Source organism: Empidonax traillii, unplaced genomic scaffold, assembly GCF_003031625.1.
Source record: "Empidonax traillii isolate 1590-97213 ecotype Southwest subspecies unplaced genomic scaffold, ASM303162v1 scaffold1993:size44081, whole genome shotgun sequence".
Lineage (NCBI taxonomy): Eukaryota > Metazoa > Chordata > Aves > Passeriformes > Tyrannidae > Empidonax > Empidonax traillii.
In genome coordinates, this window is record NW_020957186.1 from 14455 (window position 1) to 27287 (window position 12833).

General features: G+C 48.2%; 1 protein-coding gene across 1 annotated transcript in view; it reads left to right on the plus strand.

Moving 5' to 3' along the window:
• LOC114071394 (MAM domain-containing glycosylphosphatidylinositol anchor protein 2-like) overlaps positions 1–12816 on the plus strand; it is a gene marked incomplete at its 5' end in the record, with an annotated part of 25342 nt that extends 12526 nt beyond the window's left edge. Inside the window, 4 exons of the mRNA XM_027909223.1 lie at positions 1204–1362; positions 5455–5585; positions 11119–11224; positions 12288–12816. Of these exons, the coding sequence (XP_027765024.1) occupies positions 1204–1362; positions 5455–5585; positions 11119–11224; positions 12288–12376 (485 nt within the window). The remainder of the gene's footprint in view (positions 1–1203; positions 1363–5454; positions 5586–11118; positions 11225–12287) is intronic.
• Between the last annotated feature and the right edge of the window lie 17 nt (positions 12817–12833).

The window sequence follows — 12833 nt, forward strand, 5'->3', positions numbered from 1 at the left end:
ACCAGCCCAGGTTTGCTCCAAGCCCCATCCAACCTGACCTTGGACACTTCCAGGGATCCAGGGGCAGCCACAGCTTCTCTGGGAATTCCATCCCAGGCCCTCACCACCTTCACAGCCAAGAACTCCTTCCCAATATCCCATCTAGCCCTGCCTTCCTTCAATTTACAGCCATTGCCCTTGTCCCAGGACCTTCTGCAGATTTCCTGGAGCCCCTTTTAGGTACTGGAAGGTGCTCTGAGGTCACACCAAGAACAATCATCCTTCAAGGTCTCCCAGAAGGAATTCCCAGTGCTGAGGTGTGTGCCAGGTCCCAGAGCACACCCCAGGATGGTGCCATTAACCACCTTGCCTTGTTTCTGTTGTGCCGTTTTCCAAGTGAATCCTTTCACGTTATAGCCTGCTGGGGAGACCTCCTGGCTCATCTGCAAATGTTCCTCTGCTTTATGTCATTTAAATCCTAACTTGGACTGTCAAAATCAGGTGATTTTTCACCCCATTTTTGCTTTGGGTGTTGTTAAGATGTGCAGTTTTCCATCTGCTCCCCCCTGTTAACGTGGATTTCCACTGCAGAGTGTGTTTACACTGAAAAGTCAGGCACTTTGTGCTGGATTTTTCAAATATTGCAGTAACTCAGGTTATTTTATGCCCCTGCTTGCACAACCAAACAGGAAACAAAACCCTTCCTGCATCACATTCACTCAGGTGGGTAAAATAAATAGAATCTCTGTGGTTTGCACGGTCCAGGAACACAATAAATGAATATTTTCTTCGTTGTGATTGACAGGGCCAGTGGAAAATATTCCTTGAAAGGTTTCCATCGGGATATTTTCCCTTTATTTTACAAGTCCCCCCCACTCCCTGTTCACAGGGACAAATTGCCACCTCAGCACTGCAGGCTGAACACCCCTCATAAAGATCTTTTTCATTAACACATGACATGGATTTGGAGTTGTTTTCCAGGACTGACCTGCCTGTTTGGATTTCAGCTTCCGTGGAAAAAGTGATTTTTGGAGCAGCTGCAGAAAACACACGAGCTGAATGCACGGCAAACGTGCAGGAACACGGCCCAGAAACCACGTGGTGGCAGATGGATGGGAAAAGTTAATGGAGCTGCTGGGTTAATTAATCAAGCCCCAATGAGCTGCACTGGAAAGGTGTGGAGGATCCCAACCTAACGCTTCCCATCTGGATTTTCCCCCCCAGGTTTCTACATGTACATCGAGACGTCCCGGCCCAGGCTGGAGGGGGAGAAGGCCAGGCTGGTCAGTCCCGTGTTCAGCGTCGCTCCCAAAAACCCCTACGGAGCCACCAACACGGCCTACTGCTTCAGCTTCTACTATCACATGTATGGACAGCACATAGGTGAGAGAAAGCCAGGGAGCTCTGGGGGGACAGACCTGCGGGAAAACACCGGGAAAAGGGGCCTCTCCTGGGGGAAGGGAAAGCGTGGGGGGAGTCCCGACACCCTCCAGGGCCGGTGGCAGCGTGAAACAGGGGCCTGGGAGCGTCCAAATGGCAGCAAAATTCCACTTTCCGCTGATCAGGAACTCACAGGAGCCCCTCTGGCAGCTGGGGAGAGTTTCCTGCACGAGTCAGGTTTTGAGGAGGAGATTTTCCGAGTTGTTGCAAAATTCCAATTTCCGAGTTATTGCAAAATTCCAATTTCCATGAATCATGAACGTGCAGGGGTCCCTCTTATATCTGGGAAGCATTTCCTGTGTGAATGAGCTATTAAACAGGGGGTTTTCCAAATTATTGCCAAATTCTAGTTTCCACTGATCAGGAGCTCACAGGAGCACCTCTTGGAGCTAGGAAAAGTTTCCTACATGAATGAGGTATTAAACAGGGAATTTTCCATATTGTTGCAAAATCCCAATTTTCACTGATCAGTAACTCACAGGAGCCCCTTTTAGAGCTGGGAAGTGTTTCCTGCATGAGGTTTTGAGTAGGAAAATTTCCAAATGATTGCAAAATTCCAATTTCCACTGACCAGGAATTCACAGGAGCCCCTCTTATATCTGGGAAGTTTCCTGCATGAGTGAGGTTTTGAGCAGGGAGTTTTCCAAATTGTAGCAAAATCCAATTTCCACTGATCAGGAACTCACAGGAGCCCCTCTGACAGCTGGGGAGAGCTTCCCATATGAAAGAGGTTATGAGGAGGGAATTTTCCAAATTAGTGCAAAATTCCAATTTCCAAATTACTGCAAAGTTCCAATTTTCACTAATCAGGAATTCACAGGAACCCCTCTTATATCTGGGAAGTGTTTCCTGCACGAGTCAGGTTTTGAGCAGGGAATTTCAGGGCCTGAAAAGACAGAGTGTGGTGTTAGCAAGGACTTTTCTTGCTGTACAGGAGTGTTTTGAGCCATTCCTGACCAAACTGAGGAGCAGGGAGGCAGCAGCACATTCCTGCTGGGCTGGCTCCCTGGGAGATGCAGCAGCACATCTTCCTCTGTCCGAGTCAGGAACAATTTGCTCACGAGCCGTAGAAATCCCTGGTTTTTTCAAGGGTTATCTCTATACCTATTTTTAGTTCCAGCTCTTTCAACACTCACAGCTTTCATTTCTTCCCGTGGTCTGAAAGCAAAAAAAAAAAAAACCTGGGGGAAAATATAAAAGTCTAAAGCGAAGACAACCAATTTTTCCAAGTCCTCAGAACCCCCACGGGCTGCTCAGGGTGTCAAGAGCCTTTCCAGAGTCAAACTGACCTGACTGGGTGGATTTTTATATACATTTCAAGGGCAAACCCATCCTCCCAGTGCAGTCTGGTGGTGGCTCTGTCAGAGCTCCTCCTGTCCCCAGGCTGAGCTGGGATTTTAAACGGAGCAGACAAGTTCACTTGTGGTTTTTTTTTCTGTTGTCTCTGCGCTGTGAGAAGGTGGATGCAGCCCCAGGTTGGAATTCTCCTGGCTCTGGGTTGCAGCAGGAACTGGGCTTTTATTGGAAGGGAGTGATTGAGTCTGACATGCTTAGGGAAAATATGTAAACTGCTTCATATGGGCATATTCTGGGGGAGCTCTGGTTAAATTTTGGTCATATTCTGGTCAGATTCTGTTAAATTCTGGTTATATTGTGGTCATATTCTGGTTGAATTCTGGTCATATTCTGCTAAATTCCTGTCATTGGTTACATTCTGGCCACGTTCTGGTTGAATTCTGGTCATATTCTGGCTGTATTCTGGTCATATCAGCCTCTTTCTGGTATATGACCACAAAGAGTAAATTCGGAACATAAAAGGGGCCAAGAGAGTTCCTGGAACACCTGATAAAGTATTTGAGTTGTAAAGTAAAGGGTTGGGATAAAGAATAAGAAAAACAGGCATTTAGGATGAAGTCTGTCCACAAAGCAGTGATTTTGGGTGTGATTTGGGATATTTTTCCTGTATTACCTTTTCAGTAATATCTGTCTGTAGCTTTTTTTTTGCTGAGATCACCTTTTTCCTGTTGAAAAGGAAGGGTCCCCCTGGAAGGAACCTTAAAGCCCATCTTGTCCCACCTCCTGCCATGGGCAGGGACAGCTTCCACTAGAACTGCTTTACTCAGAACCCCATCCAGCTTTTCTATAAAATTACACATTATTCTGTCTTCAAGGAGCAAACTGACAGACAAACAGTGAATTAATACCATCAACCATGTGTTTGATGGGTTCATTCAAAATTTTAATTCCTAAGAGTGGCAAAACCGAGGGAAACACGTGAAATAAATGATGAAGTGAGAAAATATAGAAACCATTTGGTTGGCCAGAGGTGAAATCTGTCCCTGATGTTGTTCCCATGAGGAAGTGTCCAAGGTCAGGTTGGAGCACCCTGGGCTGGTGGAAGGTGTCCCTGCCCATGGCAGGGGCTTGCAAACTGATCGTCTTTAAAGGTCCCTTCCAACCCAAACCATCCTGTGATTATAATATAATTAGTATAATAAATATAAATATAGTTATAAATTAGTGTAAGAATTTAGACAACTCAATTCCAATTAAACATTTATTAAGCAAGCAATAATAAAGCAAAGACAGCGCTGGGTGGCCTGGAGGGCAAGTGCCCCGCCCGAGACACACACCAAAATGTAGGAAATGTCCCTTTTCATACATTTTTAAGTTCCAGGTTTTGAATGCAAATTCGTTGTGGCTTGAGTTCGTGGCTCGCTGTTAAGTGGTCATCTGGCATTTGTCAGGGATGAAAGGTGCAGTTCTTATCAGCTGTAAATTTTACCGACACTGACACTCGTTTGTTTAACAGGATGTCTGTGAAACTTATCGTGTTTAATTATAACAAAAGTTTCTTATTCTCTTATACACATAAGATTTTTATGAACAAAGTTAACCCTTCTATTATAAATATAAATATAAAAATATATAAATATAAAATATATAAATATAAATATAAATATGTTTGGGAGAGAAATGTTGCCCAGCAGCCTGCCCAGCCCAGCCCTGTGTCACCCCCCAGCCTGGGCTGCAGGGAACCCTTGGCAAACCCTTTTTGGTTTAGGTCTCTTCCTTTCCTCTGCCCCCTCCCCTGCATTCCCAAGCTGGAATTCCACAGTGGGAGCTCCCCCAGGGAAGATGTGAGGCCTTGTTCCAGGCCCCCTGGTGAAGGAGCTGGGAGGGGAATATTTGCTGCTCCATTACATGGGGTTTTTGATGTTTTTCAAGGCCCTGAGTTTGGCTCTTGCTGGAAATAAGAGGTTCTCATGAGCAGGAGCTGAGTCACCGTGCAGCTGCCTCCGAGCTGAGAGCTTGCCTGGCAAATACATTTGTGTGAGCTTCCCAGCTGCCAGGCCAAGCCCCCTAAAAAAACCCCTGCTCTTGTGTGAGCTGGACTGCCTGAACCTTCTCAGATCAAGGGATATGTAAGGACTTACAGAGCAAACAGAGGCACCGCTGCCCCCCACGTCTGAAAACAACAACAACAGGGGGCAAATGGGACCAAACCCTCAGAATTATGGGAATTGCTGGCCCCTGACAAATGAAATCGAGGTGTTTTCTGTCCCTCTGGTCCTACCAGCCCGTTTCTGGTAGATGACCATGAAGAGCAAATTCAGAATACGAAGGGGCCAAGAGTGTTTCTGGAACACCTGATGAAGTATTTGGGTTGTAAAGTAAATGGTTGGGATAAAGTGCAAGAAAAACAGGCACTGAGGGTGAAGGCTGTCCACAAAGCACCCCACTTCTAATAAAGAAATCATTATTATGATCTCCACTGCCCTTCCAGCCCCTTTGAAATGGGACACACATTTCAGGACTTATTAAGATGAGAGGACTGAGAGGTAAACACGACTCCCAGAAGGGTTGTGTAGTTCTCAGCCTTCCCAAGTTGAAAAGGCTTTGAATATATGACAAGAAACCTTCCCCAACCCACCCAGACCCAGAAAAAACTGGGAATGGGGGTGAGGAAGGGGCCCCTGCTGTGCCCACCTTCCATGGGACAGCCTGACCAACTGCACATCTCCTGTTTTCCAGGAAGCCTGAACGTTTACCTGAGGCTGAAAGGTCAGACTGCGATAGAGAACCCCTTGTGGTCCTCGAGTGGGAACAAAGGCCAGCACTGGAACCAAGCCCGTGTGAACATCAACCCCCCCACCTCATTCCAGGTAACACCTCCAGCTCTGGGAACGGGAGGAGCCGGTTGGGGAAGTTTGGGAGGGGGGGAATGTGCCCTCTGCCCCTTCCCTGGTGACCCAGCATCTCGCAGCTTCTTCTCACCTCTGAAAGCTGCTTTGTGTCCAGATAATTGCTTTGTGAGCACCAGGAGCTCAGCAGTGCCACAGAGAGCACAGCAGCTCTTTGCTTGCAGGCAGAATATCCCTCAACTTGCAGGAGAGGCTGGTGGTGGTGGAAAACGTGGTTTCATTTCAGAAGATTAAACTTGCTCGCTGTGAGAAATTATTTAGGGCCCGTGCAGAGCGTCTGTGTTAAAGGTCTCTGGAAATGAGTGTGTTTTGTGCAGAGGGGATGATTTGAGAGCCTTTGCTGGGAGGCAGCAAAGCATCTGTGCTGCCCACCCAGAGCCCCTGGTGAACGAGGCACGGGCGAGCTCTTGGACGGCTTTTCACACGTGTCACGTTGGGTTTGACAGTGAGATGCTGATAGACTGTTACAGGCAGTTCTCATCCACCCTCAGAGCTGTCTGGAGCTGGAGCAGACCCAACAAAAGCAGCTGCTGGGAGCAGCCTTTGCGTGTGAGAGGTGGGAGCGTGGTCATGGAACGCCAGAGCCACCAGCCCTGCGGTGGGATGGGTCCTCTGTCCCCTCCCTGTCACCTCCAGGAGCCCCAGGGCACAGAGTGGGGTTTGGGGAAAACAGTCACAGAATCCCAGACTGGTTTGGGTTGGAAGGGACCTCAAAGCCCATCCAGTGCCACTCCTGCCATGGGCAGGGACACCTTCCACCAGCCCAGGGTGCTCCAAGCCCCGTCCAACCTGGCCTTGGAAAAGTCCCCCAGTGCAAGTCAAAACTCCCATATAAACATGAACATTGGGATTCACCTCCTGGACAGTTCCTGGTTCTGACCCTGTGTTTTTATTTATAAATAAATGTGTAATTATTTATAAATAAAAGCTATAAATAAATGTATATTTATTTATGTATGGAGGCATTGACAGGAAGGAAATGATTTGGCACATGGGGTTGCAGAGCATTGGATGGAGGGGAATCAGAGGAAAACTGAAGGGGAGGGAACTGTGAAGTGTAGTGATACAAGATAGAGAGCTGGGGGGGGTCTCCTGGAGAAGAGAAGGATCCAGGGAGACCTGAGAGCCCCTTGCAGGGCCTAAAGGGGCTCCAGGAGAGCTGGAGAGGGACTGGGGACAAGGGATGGAGGGACAGGACACAGGGAATGGCTTTGAGCAGGAAAAAGGGAGATTTAGGTGGGAGATTGGGAAGGAATTGCTGGCTGGGAGGGTGGGCAGGCCCTGGCACAGGTTGCCCAGAGAAGCTGTGGCTGCCCCTGGATCCCTGGAAGTGTCCAAGGCCAGGTTGGAGCACCCTGGGCTGGTGGAAGGTGTCCCTGCCCATGGCAGGGGTGGCACTGGATGGGCTTTGAGGTCCTTCCAACCCAAACCATTCCAGGATTCTGTGATGTTTGAGGGGAACAAAGAGGCAGAATTGGGGCAGGAAAGGGCAGAGAGGAGGGATCTGAGTGTTAGAGCACAAATGGGGTGAAGTCCAAGGAGCTGCTCAGAGTTGTTGAGTTTGGCACTGGTGAAGTTGGGATAAATCCAAGAAATATGAACAGTGATGGAGAGAGAAATTATTTCATACCTGAACATAATAAATGGCCTGGGAAAGGGAGTGAAGAGGTGGCTTTTGGAATGCTGTGTTGGAGGTGAGCAGGGCTGTTGGTGCTCCCTGTGCGAGCTCAGAGCCAGCCCAGGGGCTGTCCCAGCCTGAGGCTCCCGTTGTGCTGCAGCCCCAATTAATGATCAGCAGTTAATTAATGACCCCTGGCCGTGGGGGCTGACGGAGATGAGGTTGGACGAGGGTTTTTGGGATGTCCTGGGCAGGGCCAGGAGTTGGACTGGATGATCCTTGGGGGTTCTTTCCACCTCAGGACATCCCATGATTCCATTAATGGTTCTGTGATTCCATAAATGACTGGGGAAGCTGAAACCAAAGTAATTTGAGGGATCTGAGAGGGCTTCTGGAGACCCCAGGGGTCACTTCTGCATCTGGTTCACCTCCCTGGCATTGCTTTGAACCCACGTTGTCACTCCCTGGATCTCCAAGCGAAGCTCCTCTCCTTGGCTGTTTTTCCCCTTTTACCTTGTTGTGTTTAAAGGCCTCAGCATAAAATAAATGGAAAGCCACGAAGCTCTGCCCAAATATAACAAATAAATGTCAGAGTGCTTGGAACCTTAAATTACGTTTTTGAGCAGCTCATGCATCGAGCAAACTTCATTTTCCATTTAGGAGTCTAAGTAGGAAAGAATATAAACCTCCCAGTTAAGTTTAAGGAGAGGGAATTGAAGTGAATCCTTGCAGTAAAACAGTGAACTGACATGGAAATTAAAACTTTTTATAGGTTAATTTATAGGGCTAAAAGATTTTATACCTTCTCAGTCCCTGTGATGAAGAACAAACCTTCTGTCATGAGGAACTGGGAGGACTGCAGTGCTTTGAATCACGAAATGATTGCATAAATCTGTCTCAGATGTTCCCTTTTTGAGTGTTTTTAAGGAATGAACACCAAAAATACGGAGAGCATAGGAAGGGGCCGGTTTTGGTTCAGAGCTGAGCAGTAGGATATGGGCATTATCTGGATGATTGTGACTGGATTTATTGCTGATACAGTCTCTAAATATTGCCAACACTCATATTATGTGAGTTACATAGAATATAATTTTATATATAATTTATATATAATTAGATACTAATTATATTGAGATAGATATATATCTATCTTGGTCCCAGAGCACCAAAGCCTCAGGCACGGGGTGGGAGTGCTGGGGTGTCCTGGACAGGGCCAGGGCTTGGACTTGATGATCCTTTTGTGGATCCATTCCCACTCAGGGCATTCCATGAGCTGTGGAGCTGCTTTAGGATTTTATCTCCTTGTTTGTCCTGATCTCAACAATTTCACTCACCCACCCAAAGAAGTGTTCCCCATCGTCAGGCTGGATATCCCTGACAGGGGGAATCCACCCAGAAGCTGCCTGGAACCTCTGGCAGACCAGTTTTCCCAGTTATCCCAGTCTCCAGCAGCATTTCAACCCCTTTTGCAGGTCCCTGTGCCCCAAAGTCAGTGGAAAGCTCTCAGCTCCCCATCTCTGGATGCATCGCTGATGAGAAACCCCAGACAGCTCCTCCTGCAACACCCACCTGGTGGGACAACCCCCAGGAACCAGCAGGGAAAGGGAGAAGGGCTGGGAGGGGAGGGGAGGGGAGCACACCAGGCAAGACCCAACTCCCTTTTGTGTCATCCCAGAAGCTCCTCTGCTTCATGGTTGGAGCCTGGCCTGGAAGATAAAGATCTGTCTGAAGTCCTGGGGAAGAATCATGGAATGGTTTGGGTTGGAAGGGACCTTAAAAACCACCTTGTTCCACCCCCAGCCATGGGCAGGGACACCTCCCACCAGCCCAGCTTGCTCCAAGCCCTGTCCAACCCGGCCTTGGACACTCCCAGGGAAGAAGCCCGAGCTGAATCCCACAGGGACACTCAGGACAGGCCTTGTAGGGTCGTATTTCCATCCCCCTGTTAAGTCTTTGGTGTGCCCCTGAGCCCCTCTATTCTCCAGCTAAATTTCAGTATTTTTACCAGCTTTGTAAAGCCACAGACATGCAGATAACGTTTTTTTGGGGGGGATATTGATACAGGATTCTGATCACCTGGCAGCTCCCGCTCCGTGCTGTGCCAACACTCCTCTGAGTGGATTGTTCTGAGTGTGTGGCCAGGCTGGCTGATGGCAGCCCATCCCTGAGGGCCACAAACCACGCTGCCAAATGCAGAGTTTAATTAAATGCTGCCTGTTGTCTTTTATAGAGAGTCCTTTTGTCTGGAAACGGTGCTTTTCGTTGTCAGGGAAAATCTGACTTTTAACCCCATTGACTGGGGCTGTGCCTGCTGCCCAGGAGCAGGAAAGGGAGATGTGCTTTGGTAGTGGGGGGAAGAGAACTTTCTTTTTGAGCTGGAAACTTCCCATCATCACTGGCAGAGTCAAAAAATTGTCAGAGGGATAATTACTCAAGACAGTGTTTTCAGACAACAGGGTAAATGATGGAAAAACTTGTTGTTTTCCCTGTGATTCCCTGTTGCATTAATATCCACCCTGTTTTAGTAATTAACCTGCAGCATCTCACAGTGATAAAGCACTGCTGGAGTCTCCTGCTCCGAATGCAGGATCCTTGTGGTTATTTGGTGCTCCCAGCACAGCCCTGTCACCTGGCTCAGGACACCCCAGGGAGGCTGCAAATGCACCTCTTTTATCACAGCTTATCCCTGCAGGGTCAGGGACCTCTGGGGCTGCTCAGCTTGGCAAAACAAGGAGATAATTGGATATCAGGAGAAATTCCTTCCTGGAAAGGGTTCTCCAGCCCTCCACAGGCTGCCCAGGGCAGGATGGAGTCCCCAGCCCTGGGGGGATTTCCAAGCCCTGCGGATGTGGCACTTGGGGACGTGGGGCAGTGGTGGCCTGGGCAGTGCTGGGAGATGGTTGGACTCAATAACACCAGAGTTTTTTGCAAGCCTGAATGATCCCACAGGATTCTGTGTGTCCATGGCCGAGGCTGAGGGACCTTTTCCTCTGTGCCAAGGCAGAGCAGAGAACCACGTGTGGGGTGGGATGTCTGGTGGCATCGTGCACCATCCATGGGTTCTGTGCATCCATCTGGTGATTTACAGGATCATCTGCCACTGCCCTGAGTGTGGACTCAGCATTTGCAGTGAAAAGGATTCATTTCAAACCACCAGCTCTGGCTGAGCTGTATTAATGGACGAACACAGGTTGGAAGCTGCTGACAGCAGAGGCAGAATGAGGCCAGTTTTCTGCAGAATCATTCAAGCAGCAGAGTGGCAGGAGAACAGCACATCAGGGTTGGGGAAGGAGAGCAGAGAGCTTTGTTTCTTTAGTACAATAATAATTCCCAGATAATGAACATTACAATAAATAATATTATTGACCTTGCAACAAGCCAACCCTTTCCAGACAGGCTCCATTTCCCTTCCCAGCTGTAGCGGTTGAGTTTCAGACAAGGGATGTTTGACAGAAAATGGTTCATAGGACCTTAAAATTCCAATTCAGCAGGGGTTAAAGCCTTAAAGTGGAGTAAAATCTTTACCCTGCCCCTCTCTCTGATAAAATTCAGCACAACATCCTCTGACAAAAGCATTCCTAGAAGGGGTCAAAGCTTCCAGACATGCGGATGAGCCACTGAAAGATCACATGCTGGCCAAAGTACATCCCAGCATGGAATTTAATTCCCTGACATGAAAGGAGGTTACTTACAGGTGCCTCCATTTAAAGGAAAGTGCTTTTTGTTCTGGTTGGTTGAAGTGGTTTTTTTGCACCACAGAAAGTGGTTGGAAATCATTCCAAGCCCCTCCAGGTGGTTCAGTGCTGTGGCAAACACACCTGAAGGTTTCCCACTCGGCACCCTCTGACCTTCTCCTTCTTCTTCCTTGCTCTGCAGCTCATCTTTGAGGGGATCCGTGGCCCTGGCATCGAAGGGGACATTGCTATTGATGACGTGTCCATCGTGGAAGGAGAGTGCATGAAGTCAGACCAGCCGGCCAACAGTAAGTGGTTCTGCTCCAGGGGAGGGGCAGCAAGGTCCTTCTGCTGCTTGTTTATCTGAAACAACTTCCAAAGTGAAGTTTTTTCCCAGGAGAACAACATCTGGTTTGGTTGGAGAGGCTTAAATTGGAATGGTTTCCTTGGCAGTGGCTTTGTTCAGGTAGTGGTTGAGCAGGGGGGCCTGTGGAAGGCTGAGGGGTGGTGGGCACAGAGAGCAGTGGGTGACTCCACGTTGGGCTGGGCTGGGCAGCCACAATTTTTTTTGCAGGAGAACAACATCTGGTTTGGTTGGAGAGGCTTAAATTGTAGTGTTTTCCTTGGCAGTGGCTTTGTTCAGGTAGTGGTTGAGCAGAGATGCCAGTGAAAGGCTGGTGGGTGTTGGGCAGAGAGAGCAGCGGGTGACTCTCCACGGTGGGCTGGGCTGGGCAGCCACAATTTTTTCCAGGAGAACAATACCTGGTTTGCTTGGAGAGGCTTAAATTGGAGTGTTTTCCTTGGAAATACTTTTTTCAGAAGGAAAAATGCTGGCTGAGTGGAGATGCCAGTGAAAAGGTGTTGGGCAGAGAGAGCAGAGAATGACTCTCCACAGTGGGCTGGGCAGCCATGATTTTTTCCAGGAGAACAATACCTGGTTTGGTTGGAGAGGCTTAAATTGGAATGTTTTCCTTGGCAATGGCTTTGTTCAGGTAGTGGTTGAGCAGAGATGCCAGGTGGGGGTGCTGGACAGAGGTGAGAACACTGAGTGACTCCATGGTGGGTTGGGCTGTGCAACCAGGATTTGAGATAGTCAGACACATAAAGCAACATTAAAAACATATTCAGAGGGCCCATACGATATAAAAATCATGAAAATCACTGTTGTGATTCCCTGTGGACCTTCTTTCATCCCTCCACCCCCATGAGTGCGTTGCAGAGACTGGAACTGTGCAGGTGGATTTTCATCCCGATGTCTCTGCCCTATCTAGTTGTGAGGTGGTGGCTGAGCCCTCAATTTCCTAAGCCTTGTAGAGTTCTGAGTGTGTCTGGGCAGCTCTTTAATTGTCCTTTTTCCCCTCCTCTCTGTAGATTTACGATCAGGTGCTGTTGGGACATTATCACATATACGACTCCTCCCACTTCTCATCCTCATGTCTGTCTTAAGTCATCAGAGGTGACCTTATCCTGGCAGAGGCTACAAAAGATTCACCAGGCACTGGGCATGAAGAAAGAGTCTTTGTAAAATGGACATTTAAAAACAAACTACCAAAGATTCCTCCACTGACTGACTCGAAAGTTAAATAAATACGTAAATAAATAATTAAAAAAATAAACGAACGGACGAACAAAGGTAATTAAGAAAGCACTGGGGACATAAAAGGCATCACGGGAGTGTAACTCACCACGAGCCACGTGTGAGGACGGGATCTGGCCTGAGGAAGGAAGAGACCTTCAGGTGCTTTTGTGGTCAATAATGAATTCAGCATCGTCTGGTTGAACTCTGGGCAAAGAGCTATAGAAACCCTTGTCAAAGCACAAAGTCATGGCTGGTTTTGTTTCAAATGAATAGTTTGCTTGTTACCATGGAAACCTAATGGCCTGCCAAAAACAACGAAAAAGGAGAGAGGAAATAAA